Below are 17,694 nucleotides of genomic sequence, written 5' to 3' on the forward strand. Positions count from 1 at the left end.
ATAAGGAGGTAATATATGGTTTGCATCCCAATTTAGGCGCCGCAAGGCAAAAAGTAAGAAGTTTTTTTGGACCGATTCCATGCGGTCCGAGTGGACTGCGTATTTGGCTCCAAACCGGTGATCCGTACTCGAGAATCGGACGGACTAACGAAATAAATAAGGTTTTAGTCATGTAAGGATCATCAAATTCCTTAGACCACTTTTTTATAAATCCAAGCACACCCCTGGCCTTATTGACAATAGACTAAATATGGTCAGAAAATTTTAGCCCAGAAGAACACCAAGATCATCAACTCGTGTTATTCTGTCCAAAGAGCACCCACTTGTAGTGTATGTCGTGCGTATTGGGTTGGCACGACAAAAGGTCATAACTTTACACTTGGAGCCATTTAAGTCTAATATGTTATCACGGCACCATATTTGAAATCGGTCTAGATCGGATTGTAAGTCTAAATGGCGGGAAATGTCCTTGTGCTGGAGGCACAAATGTGCGAATAGTTTATTACTAAGTCATTAATATATAAAGTAAAAAGAGGCGAACCAAGGTGGCTCCCATGTGGGACACCGGATGTGACTCTAAGAATACAAGATAGATCAACAGAGAAACTTAATAGATCAAGTTTCCTTACTAGAAGGTAATGATTAAAAGAGTCAAATTCTTTACTAAAGTCATTGTAGATGACATCTGTTTGAATATTATTTTTGAAACCCTGCATTACGAAAGATGTTAGCTCCAAGAAGACAGTGGTTGTATAGCCGACAATTTAGAGATTCATCTGTAACAACTTTCATCCAGTTTGCTACCTTTTTTATGGAGAGAAATCACAACTTGACTCCTTTCATGAGGAAACCTCTGTTCAAACATGTTCTGTTCGAACAGAACATGTTCGAATAGAACAGAACATGTTCGAACAGAACCGAACATGTTCGAACAGAACACATTCGAACCGAACATGGATCATGTTCGAACAGAACGGAACATGATCGAACGGAACATGTTCGAACAGAACAGAACAATTTTGGAACAGAACATGTTCAAACAGAACAGAACATTTTCGAACAGAACAGAACATGTTCGAACAGAACATGTTCGAACAGAACATGTTCGAACAGAACATGTTCGAACAGAACATGTTCGAACAGAACATGTTCGAACAGAACATGATCGAACAGAACATGTTCGCACGGAACAAGTTCGAACAAAACAGAACATGTTCGAATAGAACAGAACATGTTCGAACAGAACAGAATATGTTCGAACAGAACACATTCGAACAGAACATGGAACATGTTCGAACAGAACGGAACATGATCGAACGGAACATGTTCGAACGGAACATGTTCGAACAGAACAGAACATGTTCGAACAGAACAAAACATGTTCGAACGGAACATGTTCGAACAGAACAGAACATGTTCGAACAGAATAGAACATGTTCGAACAGAACAGAACATGTTCGAACAGAACAGAACATGTTCGAACAGAACAGAACATGTTCGAACAGAACAGAATATGTGCGAACAGAACATCTTCGAACAGAACAGAACATGTTCGAACAGAACAGAACATGTTCGAACAGAACAGAACATGTTCGAACAGAACATGTTCGAACATAACACATTCGAACAGAACATGGAACATGTTCGAACAGAATAGAACATGTTCGAACGGAACATGTTTGAACAGAACAGAACATGTTCGAACGGAACATGTACGAACAGAACAGAACATTTTCGAACAGAACAGAACATGTTCGAACAGAACAGAACATGTTCGAACAGAACAGAACATGTTCGAACAGAACAGAACATGTTCGAACAGAACAGAACATGTTCGAACGGAACATGTTCGAACAGAACAGAACATTTTCGAACAGAACATGTTCGAACAGAACAGAACATGTTCGAACAGAACAGAACATGTTCGAACAGAACAGAACATGCTCGAACAGAACAGAACATGTTCGAACGGAACATGTTCGAACAGAACAGAACATTTTCGAACAGAACAGAACATGTTCGAACAGAACAGAACATGTTCGAACAGAACAGAACATGTTCGAACGGAACATGTTCGAACAGAACAGAACATTTTCGAACAGAACATGTTCGAACAGAACAGAACATATTCGAACGGAACATGTTCGAACAGAACAGAACATGTTCGAACGGAACATGTTCGAACAGAACAGAACAATTTTGGAACAGAACATGTTCGAACAGAACAGAACATGTTCGAACAAAACATGTTCGAACAGAACATGTTCGAACAGAACATTTTCGAACAGAACATGTTCGAACAGAACATGTTCTAACAGAACATGTTCGAATATAACATGTTTGAACAGAACATGATCGAACAGAACAAGTTCGAACAGAACATTTTCGAACAGAACAGAACATGTTCGAACAGAACAGAACATGTTCGAACAGAACAGAACATGTTCGAACAGAACAGAACATTTTCGAACAGAACTTGTTCGAACAGAACAGAACATATTCGAACGGAACATGTTCGAACAGAACATGTTGGAATATACTATTCAACCTACAAAAATACCGTTAAACAACACTACTTTATATTTGACATGAATGGCCACACTTTTTGTTTGTTTTCTTATTCTTGTACGTTTTTTGCTGAGAGTAGGTCGTGGTACTGGTGTTGCAGTTGAAAATAACTTAAAATATAAAACATAAAACTCAAACACAAACTTGACCATTTATTTATTTATTAAGAAAGGAAATATAAATTAAAAACTACAACAGGTTATGGGCCCAGTCCATGCCTAATAAACAATTAAATTGTGAATTAAAGATTGTGAAAATAAATTGTGAAATAGCATTTTTTTTTTTCACATTCTTGTGAAATTAATTCCTTCTCAGAATTTGAGTGAAAAATGGACAAGGCTAAACGTAATATTAAGCCGTTTGATGGCGAGAAGTACGCGATTTGGAAATTTAGAATTAGGGCTCTTTTAGCCGAGCAAGATGTGCTTAAAGTAGTTGATGGTTTAATGCCTAACGAGGTAGATGACTCCTGGAAAAAGGCAGAGCGTTGTGCAAAAAGTACAATAATAGAGTACCTAAGCGACTCGTTTTTAAATTTCGCAACAAGCGACATTACGGCGCGTCAGATTCTTGAGAATTTGGACGCCGTTTATGAACGAAAAAGTTTGGCGTCGCAACTGGCACTGCGAAAACGCTTGCTTTCTCTGAAGCTATCGAGTGAGATGTCACTATTAAGCCATTTTCATATTTTTGACGAACTTATAAGTGAATTGTTGGCAGCTGGTGCAAAAATAGAAGAGATGGATAAAATTTCTCATCTACTGATCACATTGCCTTCGTGTTACGATGGAATTATTACAGCGATAGAGACATTATCTGAAGAAAATTTGACATTGGCGTTTGTGAAAAATAGATTGCTGGATCAAGAAATTAAAATTAAAAATGACCACAACGATACAAGCAAGAAAGTTATGAACGCGATCGTGCACAACAAAAATAACACTTATAAAAATAATTTGTTTAAAAATCGGGTAACTAAACCAAAGAAAATATTCAAGGGAAATTCAAAGTATAAAGTCAAGTGTCACCACTGTGGCAGGCCACATTAAAAAAGACTGCTTCCATTATAAAAGAATATTAAATAATAAAAATAAAGAAAATGAAAAACAAGTTCAAACTGCAACATCACACGGCATTGCGTTTATGGTAAAAGAAGTGAATAATACTTCAGTGATGGATAACTGCGGGTTTGTCCTTGATTCTGGTGCTAGTGACCATCTTATAAATGATGAGTCGCTGTATACCGACAGTGTGGAGGTTGTGCCTCCACTTAAGATTGCAGTGGCCAAGCAAGGCGAATTTATTTATGCCACTAAGCGTGGTATTGTCCGACTACGGAATGACCATGAGATTACACTGGAGGATGTACTCTTTTGTAAGGAAGCTGCTGGTAATTTGATGTCCGTAAAGCGTCTCCAAGCGGCAGGAATGTCGATCGAATTTGACAAAAGCGGTGTAACCATTTCGAAAAATGGGTTAATGGCTGTCAAAAATTCAGGTATGTTAAACAATGTACCTGTGATCAATTTTCAAGCATATTCTATAAATGCTAAGCATAAAAATAATTTTCGTTTATGGCATGAGAGGTTTGGCCATATAAGCGATGGCAAATTATTAGAAATAAAACGAAAGAATATGTTTAGTGATCAAAGTCTTCTAAACAACTTAGAGTTATCATGTGAAATTTGTGAACCCTGTTTAAATGGTAAACAGGCAAGACTTCCTTTTAAACAATTGAAAGATAAGACCCATATTAAAAGACCACTTTTTGTAGTACACTCAGATGTCTGTGGGCCTATTACTCCAGTTACTTTAGATGATAAAAATTATTTTGTGATCTTTGTTGATCAGTTTACAAATTCTTGTGTAACTTATTTAATTAAATATAAATCTGATGTGTTTAGCATGTTTCAAGATTTTGTAGCCAAGAGTGAAGCTCATTTTAATTTAAAGGTTGTGTATTTATACATTGACAATGGTAGAGAATACTTGTCAAATGAGATGAGACAATTTTGTGTTAAGAAAGGAATTTCTTATCACTTAACAGTGCCACATACACCTCAGTTAAATGGTGTTTCTGAGAGAATGATAAGAACCATTACGGAAAAAGCTCGAACCATGGTTAGTGGTGCAAAACTAGATAAAAGCTTTTGGGGCGAAGCAGTATTAACTGCTACTTATTTAATCAACAGAATTCCTAGCAGAGCACTAGTTGATAGTTCAAAGACCCCATATGAGATGTGGCACAATAAGAAGCCATACTTAAAACATTTGAGAGTGTTTGGTGCAACTGTTTATGTGCATATTAAAAACAAACAAGGAAAGTTTGATGATAAATCATTTAAAAGTATTTTTGTGGGCTATGAACCCAATGGTTTTAAGTTGTGGGATGCTGTAAATGAAAAATTTATTGTCGCAAGAGATGTTGTTGTCGATGAAACCAATATGGTTAATTCTAGAGCTGTTAAATTTGAAACAGTGTTCCTGAAAGATAGTAAGGAAAGTGAAAATAAAGATTTTCCGAATGACAGTAGGAAAATAATACAAACAGAATTCCCGAATGAGAGTAAGGAATGCGACAACATAAAATTCCTGAAAGATAGTAAGGAAAGTAATAAATATTTTCTGAATGAGAGTAAGAAAAGAAAGCGAGATGATCACCTGAATGAAAGTAAGGGATCAGGCAACCCGAATGAGAGTAGGGAAAGTGAAACAGCAGAGCACTTAAAAGAAATTGGAATTGATAATCCAACTAAAAATGATGGCATAGAAATTATTAATAGAAGAAGTGAGAGATTAAAGACTAAGCCTCAGATATCCTATAATGAAGAGGATAATAGTCTAAATAAAGTTGTTCTAAATGCTCACACTATATTTAACGATGTCCCAAATTCATTTGATGAAATTCAATATAGGGATGATAAATCTTCTTGGGAAGAAGCCATCAATACAGAGTTAAATGCTCATAAAATTAATAATACTTGGACAATTACAAAAAGGCCTGAAAACAAAAATATTGTAGATAGCAGATGGGTATTTTCTGTTAAATATAATGAACTTGGAAATCCAATTAGATACAAAGCTAGATTGGTTGCACGCGGATTCACTCAAAAATACCAAATAGACTATGAAGAGACATTTGCTCCTGTAGCTAGAATTTCAAGTTTCCGATTTATATTGTCATTAGCAATACAGTATAACTTGAAAGTCCATCAAATGGATGTAAAAACAGCTTTCTTAAATGGCACGTTAAAAGAGGAAATTTATATGAGACTTCCTCAAGGTATATCGTGTAATAGTGACAATGTGTGTAAATTGAATAAGGCAATTTACGGACTCAAGCAAGCGGCTAGATGCTGGTTTGAAGTATTTGAGCAAGCATTGAAAGAGTGTGAGTTTGTAAACTCTTCAGTTGATCGCTGTATATATATTTTAGACAAAGGTAACATCAATGAAAACATATATGTATTATTATATGTAGATGATGTGGTTATAGCTACAGGAGATATGACAAGAATGAATAACTTCAAAAGGTATTTAATGGAAAAGTTTAGGATGACTGACCTAAATGAAATAAAACATTTTATTGGAATTAGGATAGAAATGCATGAAGATAAAATCTATTTAAGCCAATCTGCATATGTTAAAAAATTTTAAGTAAATTTAACATGGAAAATTGTAATGCAGTTAGTACTCCTTTACCTAGTAAAATAAATTATGAATTACTTAATTCAGATGAAGACTGCAATACCCCATGCCGTAACCTCATAGGATGTTTAATGTACATAATGCTTTGTACACGCCCAGATTTAACTACTGCAGTAAATATCTTGAGCAGATATAGTAGCAAAAATAACTCCGAGTTATGGCAGAACTTAAAAAGAGTTCTTAGATATTTGAAGGGCACTATCGATATGAAATTGATTTTTAAAAAGAACTTGGCATTTGAAAATAAAATTATTGGTTATGTGGATTCTGATTGGGGTGGTAGTGAAATTGATAGAAAAAGTACAACAGGGTATTTATTCAAAATGTTTGATTTTAATCTCATTTGTTGGAATACAAAGAGACAGAACTCAGTAGCAGCCTCATCAACTGAAGCTGAGTATATGGCCCTATTTGAAGCCGTGAGAGAAGCTCTATGGCTTAAATTTTTATTAACTAGTATTAACATTAAACTAGAAAACCCCATTAAAATTTACGAAGACAATCAAGGCTGTATTAGCATAGCAAACAACCCCTCATGTCATAAACGAGCTAAACATATTGATATTAAATATAATTTTGCCAGAGAGCAAGTTCAGAATAATGTGATTTGTCTTGAGTATATTCCTACAGAGAATCAACTGGCTGACATATTTACAAAACCGTTGCCTGCTGCGAGATTTGTGGAGTTACGAGACAAATTGGGTTTGCTGCAAGACGACCAATCGAATGCTGAATGAAATTTTTTATATATATTTTTCAAATTTAAATTCCTGTAATCATATTTTGTTACAATGATCTGATCGGGTTTTTCTGGGTTTTCCCCGTATCCTCGCAGCAAATGCTGGATCAGTTAACACTTCCCAGAATGCACACCACCCACATTTGATAGTTACTAATGAATATTATTGTTATGTTTTTAATTATAGACGTTATTTTTGAGGGGGCGTGTTGGAATATACTATTCAACCTACAAAAATAACGTTAAACAACACTACTTTATATTTGACATGAATGGCCACACTTTTTGTTTGTTTTCTTATTCTTGTACGTTTTTTGCTGAGAGTAGGTCGTGGTGCTGGTGTTGCAGTTGAAAATAACTTAAAATATAAAACATAAAACTCAAACACAAACTTGACTATTTATTTATTTATTAAGAAAGGAAATATAAATTATAAACTACAACAGAACAGAACATGTTCGAACGGAACATGTTCGAACAGAACAGAACATTTTCGAACAGAACAGAACATGTTCGAACAAAACATGTTCGAACAAAACATGTTCGAACAAACATGTTCGAACAGAACATGTTCAAACAGAACATGTTCGAACAAAACATGTTCGAACAAAACATGTTCGAACAGAACATGTTCGAATATAACATGTTTGAACAGAACATGATCGAACAGAACAAGTTCGAACAGAACATTTTCGAACAGAACAGAACATGTTCGAACAGAACAGATCATGTTCGAACAGAACAGAACATGTTCGAACAAAACAGAACAGAACAGAACATGTTCGAACAGAACAATGAATATTGAATATCCATATGAGGAAACTGAGAAGATTCCAGTAAACATTTTAAGTAGAGACTTGCATAAGGCTTCCGCACAGAATATGAGCACACAGTTAGGGATCCCGTCGGGACCAGGCGAATATTGGTGATTTATTTAAATATTGATTTATTGGTGGCATGGGATCACTTCAAAAAATCTTTTACGAATGTACATGGACTAAGGAACTACTGCGATAAAGCTATAAAATATTTGGATAACACAATAAGCCTTCTTCTGACAACATTTATCTAATTTTTTACAACAATAACTCCGTTTGGAAACGTTGTCTTAATACGGATGTGATGAATGTAATATTTGTCAATGTCCAACCCTTTAGATGCGTTGAGGTTCATAATGAAGAAATGAGATCTCATGAAGAAAATTAAACCACTCAACAAGTTGCCGAGCAGATGATCACCATCACTCACTACATAAAATATCGAAACCATAGTCGATGATTAGGTTTTGTATACGATGATACTACCATGGTAAATACATCTCAATTACCGTAGTATAAACACCTACCACCTATGTAGTCTGGGATAATACTAACAAAACTGAATGCAATAATAATATTGCACATAATTAAAGAAATGGCAAATACCAAATTAATAGAAGCACATCGAGAAAATATACACTCTGCTGCAGGAAATGCCCAATCGGTCATATCATGAAGACTAACGATAATTTGCCATACGCTTGGGAGATATTTCCAAATTGTTTTGACAATTTTTGGCAAAAAATATTCCAATTCTAAATACTTTTCAAAAGAGCGGAAGCTAACGTGGGCGAATATAGCAGGAAATATACTAAACAAATACAAAATGGAAATACTTCTCAAATATCTCCGGTATGGAGTGCGCATTTATAGATCATGACATCCTAGACAGTCGGTCATTGCTAGTGATCCTGATAATAGATAAGGTCGTAAATGATACAAGCGATTGAATGAGTGCAATATACCCTAATCAACTCTAACTCTACAAATAAAAGGTAAAATAAATCGTTAGTGTCGGTATCAAACAAAAAGTGAAAAGGAATTCCATTTTTTCTTAATAATCTGTCTGTTTGTAAGATCTGTTTGGATGCCATATGTTTAAAATATTTGGCTTTGACCCCAAATAAGCCTCAGCCAATATACAACGGGAACTGGACCCATGTTGCAACGCCCAGTCTAACGCCTAAAACTGCCACGCCCACACATTTGAAAATGTTATTTATTCATATTTTTATTAGTCTTGTAAATTTCTATTGATTAACGCCCTAAAACCGCTCAAAACTGCCACGTCGTCACGTTGAAAAATGTTTAGATTTTTCTTCGGTGTTTGTCGATTGTTGTCTTGCCAATTTTTATCGGTATACCAAAAACACTGTGGCCACGCCCCCTCCTTTCACCAAGAAAACGCCCACAACGCACTATAGGCTGAATGGTACCTTTTTGTGGCCAAAATTAATAACTTCAAAACGGAGAGAGATATTTAGCTTGTGTTTTTTGTATTGGGTAACATTAGCCCATATCTTTTATAATACCAAAAAATGTGGGCGTGGCACCGCCCCTTGCTTTTAAATTAAGTAATTTTGTATAGGGATTTCTCTAATTTCGTCTGCTTTTTCTGGTCGAAGCAAAAAACAACTGATTTCGTGGTAGTGATTGCATATTAAATTATTTTACAAATAATAACCACCAAAATAAAACAAAATTAATAAAACAATTTCGCAACTGCCTTGTTTGACTCCCTTTTAGCTGAAATTACTCTGCTTTCGTAAGGCATTTTGGAACTCGAAGGTGCGACCTAACAACGTTATTTACCAAAAAAGAGGCAAAAGTGCACTTTAAGATTACATTCAAATAAACAATAATTAAATTACCTATAACCAAATACACTAGAATAATCTATTATAATATAATAATAATAATACAATAATCTAGTGTCTTTGCTACAACACAGTATATATATTATGGTGAAGTTAGGTGAAGTTCATTTTTGTCTCTAGTTAAGCATTAGTTGTTGTTTCAGCTAATACACCTAAAAGCGCCTTTTACAACACTCAACTACACGGACAGCCACAAGAAATTCAACAATTCAAAATCACAAACACATAGTACAAACAAGTCCCTTTCGATCCTACTATCACGAATCAATGTTTCTTTTTTATTAATTTAAAAGCGAGTGTGTTGTTTGTAGCGATTGTGCGCACGGCACTCCAACAGCTGTTTTAAACAGCTGATATCTTAACCGTGCGGGATTTTTTTAATTTCTGGTACGCAACACTAAAGTCTAATTTATACTAACATGATGGCGTAATCAAAACGTAGTATTACGGACTTTTGAAAAGTAGCTTTTTGGCCACAAAAAGCCCACACTTTTAAACAATTTTTAAATTTTATCTAATTTTATTCTCCAATATTTATCGATATCCCAGAAAAATGGTGAAATTTTGCGTTCGCATTTTCATTAGCTGAGTAACGGGTATCTGATAGTCGGGGAACTTGACTATAGCATTCTCTCTCGTTTTTAAAATATATAGTTAGGTAAGGATATTTCGCTTCGTCTGACCTCCTTTTGGTATATTTTTGTAAGTCACAAAAATATTGTTGTCCCTTTTCGCGCCTCGTTTCGATTCTCGACTGGGCGCCATCCGCAACAGGTGCACAATTTCGTTTTCGAGAGAGGTAAACTCATTTGCACTTAGAGCCATGACAACTAGTGTCATTGGTGGCAAAAGAGCTTGCAGTCTAAATGTTTATATTACGAACTTGAGGCGGGTCAAACCTTAAATCAGCAGCGAAGCCAGGTGAAAAACGTCAGAGCGACAGCAGGCAGAAGTCTCGTTACTTCAAAGTAAAACAACAGGAATTCGTGTTGCGCACCTGGCGCGGCTTTCATCAACTGGAGCCTAACCCGGCGAAATGGCTAATCCGTTTCGCTGGTGTCGAGTGTCGCACGACTGCGTGTTCCAGATTAATGTGGTTCTGGTGGTGGTCGGAGTGATCTTTCTGCTTGACGTGCTCAGCCACCTCTATCTGAAGGCGGTCATGTTTCCAGGCCTTCGTCTGTACCCGGTAGCCTTGAGGCCCTGGCTCTTTTGGGTGCGCGCTTTGACAATGGTTGCCTACATTCTGAACGCTGTACTTGGGATTCACATGGCCCGACGACCTACCGCCTTGAAGTACGCTGGCTATATGCTCGTTGGAAGCGTGGTGTTGCTGTACACCATAAGCATCGGAGTGACTCGCTTCATGTACCGCAAAAGATTCGAGTTCTTTGCCGAGATGCTGGTGCAGCAGATGTGGGTAAGAAACAGTCTTGGCAAGTTCGAAGTAGAGTTCGAGTGCTGCGGAAGGACCAGCGTAGTCGACTACCAGACAGCATCGAGCAACCGCACCTGGCCCATTGGCTCTTGCTGCGGGGAGCAGAACTGCACCGGCTGCACTTCGAAGCTTAGCCAGTACCTGTGGACCATCGAGATGGATGTGGCAAGGGATAATATTATCGTATCCGTTCTCTTGTTCGTGGCGATGATCGTCATGGTTTTACACTTCAAGGATGTGCAAGCCCACGACGATTCTCTTGATGTGGATGAGACATCAGAACTGGCAGACGACTCGGACGCCAAGGAATAAGCCCCATTTCTATCTAGTCGTGACGGTCCTAATTGCCTATTTATGTTCCTTCTAATGATTTTTTTCTTAACACATCTCTGCCAAAGACACTAGAATAAATAAGTTAATCTAGTGTCTTTGTCTCTGCCCTGTAGCTGTCATCCTGTTTTTGGCTCATTTGGTCGGCCAAACACGTCCTCAGCTTTTATAAGGTCTCCCTCATTTAAATACATACATACTCTTTTGAAAATATATTTATATTTATTTTCTGCGACAAAGGTTATGATAATTAGATCTGAAGCTATAAATTATGATTTTGAAATCTGAAGTCCCGGCCGCTTTACCTAAACCAAAATGGACTCATGGTTTTGATCTCAACGAAAGAATTTTGGGAAGAACGGCATTCTGACAATTATTGGTAGTGTTAGGATAGTATTTTGCAATGCAAACATTTTTCAAAAGTGCGTGGCAATATGGGTCAACAAAGTTCCGCTGTCTCTACAATCTGTATGCTTAATCTCATTTTATAAATAAAGACAGAATATATATACTTTATATGGTCAAAAACGCTTCCTTCTACCTGTTACATGCTTTTCAACGAATCTAGTATACCCTTTTACTATACGAGTAACGGGTATAAAAATAAAACCGTTTCTCAAAAGTGTATCCGCGGCAGTTTTGCTTGAAATGTTGCATCACAAAAAACAAGTCGCTAATACAAGTCTTTAAATAAAGAATGCGAAAAAATTCATATTTTCATATTCATTCATATTTTCAGTGTTATTGACGTAAGCAAACGTTTTGCAAATATATTGTTTGTGAGGGTCGCGTTTTAGGGAAGAACGGGGGTGCGTAGAGTATCCAATAAAGGATAAAAAATATATCCATCACCTTAGTCCGTCTTAAATTTGTCAGCTATATTCATTTGCTTGGTAATGGTTATCACGGAGAAGGCAAACTTTGCCACCTATAGATGGGGTAGAAAATGAGATACAATTCGAAGAGCATGTGTTATTTTGGCGACCACTTACACTTATGTTGCTGCTCATGGATATCTGAAAGATCCCGCCGGCAATGAAAACGATAGGCTGCTGCACGTTTTGGAGAAAATACAGCAGTGTTGTTTTGTAACGACGACTGGCATCCACCCAGTTGGACTGGAAAATGGCATGGGTCAAGGACTCGCAGTCCTCCATGATGAGGTTGCATGTGTAGCAGAAGGGGAAGGTCTGCAGCAAAATGCTTATGACAAACATAAAGGATGCGATGCCCGTCCAGATGTTTGAGAAGAAAAACACGTTGATCAGCGTCAAGCCCAGAACCAGGCCGATCAGCAGAAACTGGGTGAAGATGGTCCCCGAGATTACTGGTTTAATGATCGCGCAGTATCTGTAATCGCGCAGTAAATGAAGGTAAGTTGCCCCATATGCAGCTACCACCTCTTCCTACCTTAGAATGAGCTTGTGGTCCATCACACATTTGACCAGCTCTTCGTAGCTCTCGGCCTCGCTGAGGTTCTCATCGGAACGGAGGCGTCGGATGCGCTCCCTTAGCATGTCCAAGTGAGCTCGAAGGATGAGGGTATAGATCAACGGATAAGTGTCCGAGAGTTGATCCTGCAGAACGGCGCCTGACATCACCATGTACTCCAAGGTGGAGGCCACCCAGAGCTTGAGTGTGCCGTCATGCCAGTCGATAAAGGGATTGTACAGCTGCCAGGGCGGACGCCCACTGAGAACCGAGCTCAGGTAGGTGGAGCCGGCATATCCGCAGTAGACAAAGGTGAAGATGAGAAAGGCATGGTTGCTGCGGGCCACCACCAGGTGGATCTTTTCGCGCTCCTCCATGGCGGTGCAGCGCAGGTCCAGCTGGTCCAAAATGTTCTTGGCCTTTATGAGGCGCCAGAGCATGGAGTACGTGATTGCAACTTTTACCGACGAGCCGTAGGCATTAATGCACACCTGCAGCGAAGTGAGAAACTCTCCCGGGGAGAAGGACTTGATCTGCGTCATGTAGCTGCCCAGGAAGCCAAGCGGCAGGTACGTTGTGCACCACACGAACGTCATGAGCGTCCAGGTGAGGTACACATACCGGAGCACACCCTGCTTGGGGGGCAGCCATCCAATAAACTTCATGGCGCGGTAAAGGTAGATGCAACCATCTCGGGACCTCTTCTGCTCCGTGAGCGGAGCGGGACGTATCAGCTCAAAGACCATATCGGCGTTAGTGGGCGCATTTCTCTGGTGGCCGGCTTATATAGGCCGGTTCCTTCCGAACTTGTGACATTTTTATAGATGAAGTTTTCCATGAGTTCGAAAAGTTTTCACTAAGTTTACGGCCCTTGCTGTTGTTTAATTATTAACTTGAGAATTTCTCTGCTGCGCTATGTTTTGTTTAATTAACCAGTGAAAGCACTTGACTAGAACAAACATTTATACAGTGTGTTGTTACCCGACTTCCGATTTGACGAATTTGAATTTGAAACTGCATCGGTCGTGCTGTGCTCGTTTTCACATGCTGGATTTCCAGCATGCATAAAATATGGAAAAGTTGGCGAAAATACCAGACGGGTCCTTAATGGCAATTAAGACGTTCCTCATACGTAGCGTGGCCCGCGCCGCTTTAACTTCGCCTGGGGCCACTGTTTGCCTGCAATTGCAGCGCGGCGGGAGAAAAACAGCAGCTCGAGTTTGGCACGAAGGTTTTCCAAGAAACTTTGTAAGGCCTTCCTGCGCGTGGGAGGAGTGCAAAATGGCCGCTAATCGTCCTCCTAACTAAACTTATTAAATTTTCTCTCGTAGGTCTGCGAGCTTGGGGCGAGTGTGTGGCGAAAGCTTAGCATAATCATTCTTAAAGAGTAAGCCCGCCCAGATGCTCAGATCCTGTGTGACATGCCCTTGCAGCTTTAATGAAAAATATGTTCGCCGAGTGTTATTAATATTGCTCAGGATGTCTGGCAGTTGACACATGTTTTGTTGTCGCTGTCGCTTTTGTTGAATGTACCTTCAGTGTCTGCCTCAACTTCAGTTTCAGCTTCAGCGTTGGCCGTAGCTACAGCTACAGCTACCAACTTCCCTTGTCCTGCCACGTGTAAGCTGACATTTTTTCATTACTACACATTTCAATAGCAGGGACACCCGTAGCCGCATCAGCCAGCTGCGAAGAACTCTGCCGAGCAGCTGTTGCTACTTCCCCTATCGTGCATGAGCACTGCGTCCAAGGAGCACCGGCAAGACCATGGATAACCTTTTGTTTGCTTCTGCCGAGCTTGCACACTTGAATACGTTTGCTCTCCGGGTCCGTCACTGTCATTTGTGCTTTGGCCCGGCTATTTGGCAAGCTTCCATCTCCTCAGCTCAGTCCTTCCCAGGTGAACCAGCACATCCCACGCCCGGCACCACCAGCACCACCGGCACCACCGGCACCACCGGCTTATGTGCCAACACATCGCAGCATTTGAATAGAACTGGTTTTCAGAACTCGCGTGGTAGAAATATATGTTGTCTCTGGCCAAATCAGTTATCCCTTTAATTGCAGCGCTTTGCAGGACTCAAAGTAGACACAGGAGCCAGTACCAGTGATGCAAGTGCTCGGGCTTCAAGTGGTCGACTAACTAATTGAAGGCGGCGTGTGTCTTTTGGATCGTTTTGGAGCATGCTTTACGGGAGCTCGCTTGATATCCACGCCATCATTTATTATCGCTTGACGTATTTATTTTAATTAACGGAAATTAATGCCATGCTGCGCAGCTGTGCGAATATGTTTGCAGTAGCTTACATACATTTTCGGAGCGCGCCATCGAAGTGAGCTACCACGCCCACTTAACCCACACACACGCAGCCACATGAATGCACACGACGCAGCTTTTTGAGAAGGATGTCAGCCTCCCCCCATTTCCAAACTCGCAAAGCAGGCAGCCTGCAGAGCACCGAGTACGATAACTAAGTGTCAATCTGTTTTTGATTTGTTGCAAATTAGTGGAGCCTTTGCTGAGACCTCAAAATTATTAAACATCCCGGAGCGGTCTAGTCGGAAATCTTGACAGCCGGAGTTGCCACGACTCAAGCCGAACAAACAATAATTGAGATTTACCGATTCTTGAACAATCATTTGTTAAATTATTTATCGTACTGACGGAGCTTAGCTTATTTCCAACCAGTTAGTCATATTGCTAGTGTGGATGTGGCTTCTATACACGCAAATGTTAGGAAGCCGTCTATACGGCACTTGAGATGTATTTCCCCAGCATCTCTAACAAAATTTGCATAATGTCATTTTACTCAGCTGCCCCAAGCCGTAACTACGCAGTTTGATGAGTTACTTCTTCCGGTGCCAATTCCGTTATGGAAATGAAATTATGGTCAAAAGCACTGCCCCACAGGCAACAAAAGCGGCAGAGGCCCTGCGCACACATAGACAAACTTGTTGAAATACATGACGGCGAGTGTAGACCAGGGTCGTAAATGCCATTACTATTTGGTAAACATTGCGACAGAGTGAGTGGCCAAAATTGTTAACTTACAAGGTCGTGAAAATACACAAAAAACGGGAAACATTCGCGTACAAAAAACAATGGCTGCAGCCAACACAGACAAGCCTGCGTACAGTACCGGCGGGCAAATAAACAAGCTAGACATTCTGTTGCAGCAACATACAAACTTTTAATTAATTTCTGTCTGTGTGACCCGTGAGTATACGGCACATACATCTAACTGATTGCTATGATACTGCCATTGGGGGTGGCAGTGTTTTGTTTACCCATGTGATTGTGATTGTGCGAGTGTGCGGTGAGGGTGCTCTTCGGCACACCCGCACACAAATAAGAGCAACAAGAGCGTTTAGCGTCACTTTGGTGGCAAAAATGGCTTGACCCAAATGTAATCAGGTAATTTGTTTCATACAGTAAATATTTACCCGCCTGCCACGCATATTTCAACTTAATAATTATTCGCGGGGTGATTGTCCCAACACACCTACATCACTGGGCAAACAAGAACGGAACTGAGCACCAGGCTCTGCAGTGGCAGTGGCAGCATTGATTTCCCTGGAAAGCCGTCTGGCTACATACCCCTTAAATATTGCATGCTCAGTCAGCCTAGACATTAACTTGGCCCAGACACGAGTCCCACTCGGGCTGCCTGACAGCCAACTTCGACTGCTTGACAGACAGCAAGTGAAAGTAGTGCAAAAGAGCAACAAACGAAATTGATTTAATAGCCCAACATTACGGCGCTAAATGCATACATGCTGTCCCGCCTCCCCATATGTACATACATATGTACATGCATATATATGTACATATGTGCATGTGTGTTGGGGTGTAACTCCAACTTCCAAGCGATTTCATTGATCAACGGCTTCCATGGTTCTGCCGGTTGTGTCAATGAGCTGCAGTTGTTCGGCTTGGATAATTGCAAAATCAGGGAATCAAATTAATTTCTCAATGCTTGCGCTAATCAACCAATGGGCTTAATGTTCACTTATGAGTCATCTGCATACAAGTATCGATCAAAGCTAAAGTGAATAATGGCTAAGGATTTCCCGAGGCAATTGATGTGATTTCTGCCGATCAAACTCCAGACTTCTCCCTTACCGATTTTCTCCATTGAAATGCGTAGAATGCAAATTTCAAATAAGTAATATCATCACAATAGTAAAGCCCCACGTCCCTTTCAATATAATTACAATGCTTCTTCCATTGATAGAAGGTCATTCTGTAGAGCAATCAGTGTTACCCAATACTCGTTGATAAAAGAGGTATTTAAGTTTCTTGAGGTATATTTATCTATGACTACTTGACTCTATATACTTATATTTCATGGCTGAAAATTCAGATCATGGCCAATGACGTTTCATCAAGTAGCTGTACAATTAGAATGGCAATAAACATCTACAACGAATAACTCCTGGACTTTGGAGTCGAAAGGTAGCCATCTCCAAATAGAGATTAAGGAGTAGCTTAAATGCACTCGACAAAAAACCATGCCCATAAATACTTCAATCAAATCCGTTGACCTGAGATAAGTGATATTAGTTGCCAAAGCCATCACTGCCAGTGGATGGATAATCAAGCATTTGAAGATGTCTGTAAGATGGAGGAAAGCAAGTATCGGTAATTAAATTGATTTATATTGTGTATTAAATAAAACAATCCAAATCGGTAGTATATAATACGAGGTATTCACATACCTGGACTCTAAGGCAAGCATTCAGCATTTAGCCGAACCCGAGCGATACATTGAGACGGTAAGAGTT

At 39.4% G+C, this 17,694-nt stretch overlaps 2 protein-coding genes across 2 annotated transcripts; one reads left to right on the plus strand and one right to left on the minus strand.

The window, feature by feature from the left end:
• Positions 1-10,343: 10,343 nt before the first annotated feature.
• LOC6619132 lies at positions 10,344-12,019 on the plus strand. Its single transcript, XM_002043336.2, has one exon. It carries the CDS (start codon positions 10,747-10,749, stop codon positions 11,458-11,460), a length of 714 nt encoding a protein of 237 aa, XP_002043372.1. The 5' UTR covers positions 10,344-10,746; the 3' UTR covers positions 11,461-12,019.
• A 167-nt stretch (positions 12,020-12,186) lies between these two features.
• LOC6619133 (odorant receptor 42b) lies at positions 12,187-13,688 on the minus strand. The gene is made up of 3 exons (XM_002043337.2): positions 12,889-13,688; positions 12,471-12,828; positions 12,187-12,406 (listed from the first exon to the last, which is right to left on the minus strand). The coding sequence occupies exons 1-3, from the start codon at positions 13,653-13,655 to the stop codon at positions 12,332-12,334; spliced, it is 1,200 nt and encodes a 399-aa protein (XP_002043373.1). The 5' UTR covers positions 13,656-13,688; the 3' UTR covers positions 12,187-12,331.
• Positions 13,689-17,694: the final 4,006 nt, after the last annotated feature.

The sequence above is a fragment of the Drosophila sechellia genome, chromosome 2R (genome assembly GCF_004382195.2).
Source record: "Drosophila sechellia strain sech25 chromosome 2R, ASM438219v1, whole genome shotgun sequence".
NCBI classification, from domain to species: domain Eukaryota; kingdom Metazoa; phylum Arthropoda; class Insecta; order Diptera; family Drosophilidae; genus Drosophila; species Drosophila sechellia.

What these genes read in the sequence shown, in the direction of transcription:
- LOC6619132 (XM_002043336.2), top strand. Translation starts at nt 10,747, where the DNA reads ATGGCTAATCCGTTTCGCTGGTGTCGAGTGTCGCACGACTGCGTGTTC.
- LOC6619133 (XM_002043337.2), bottom strand. Translation starts at nt 13,655, where the DNA reads ATGGTCTTTGAGCTGATACGTCCCGCTCCGCTCACGGAGCAGAAGAGG. An exon ending in GACCACAAGCTCATTCTAAG is followed by an intron (nt 12,829 to 12,888) that starts GTAGGAAGAGGT and finishes GCGCGATTACAG; the next exon opens with ATACTGCGCGATCATTAAAC. An exon ending in CCATGAGCAGCAACATAAGT is followed by an intron (nt 12,407 to 12,470) that starts GTAAGTGGTCGC and finishes CCCCATCTATAG; the next exon opens with GTGGCAAAGTTTGCCTTCTC.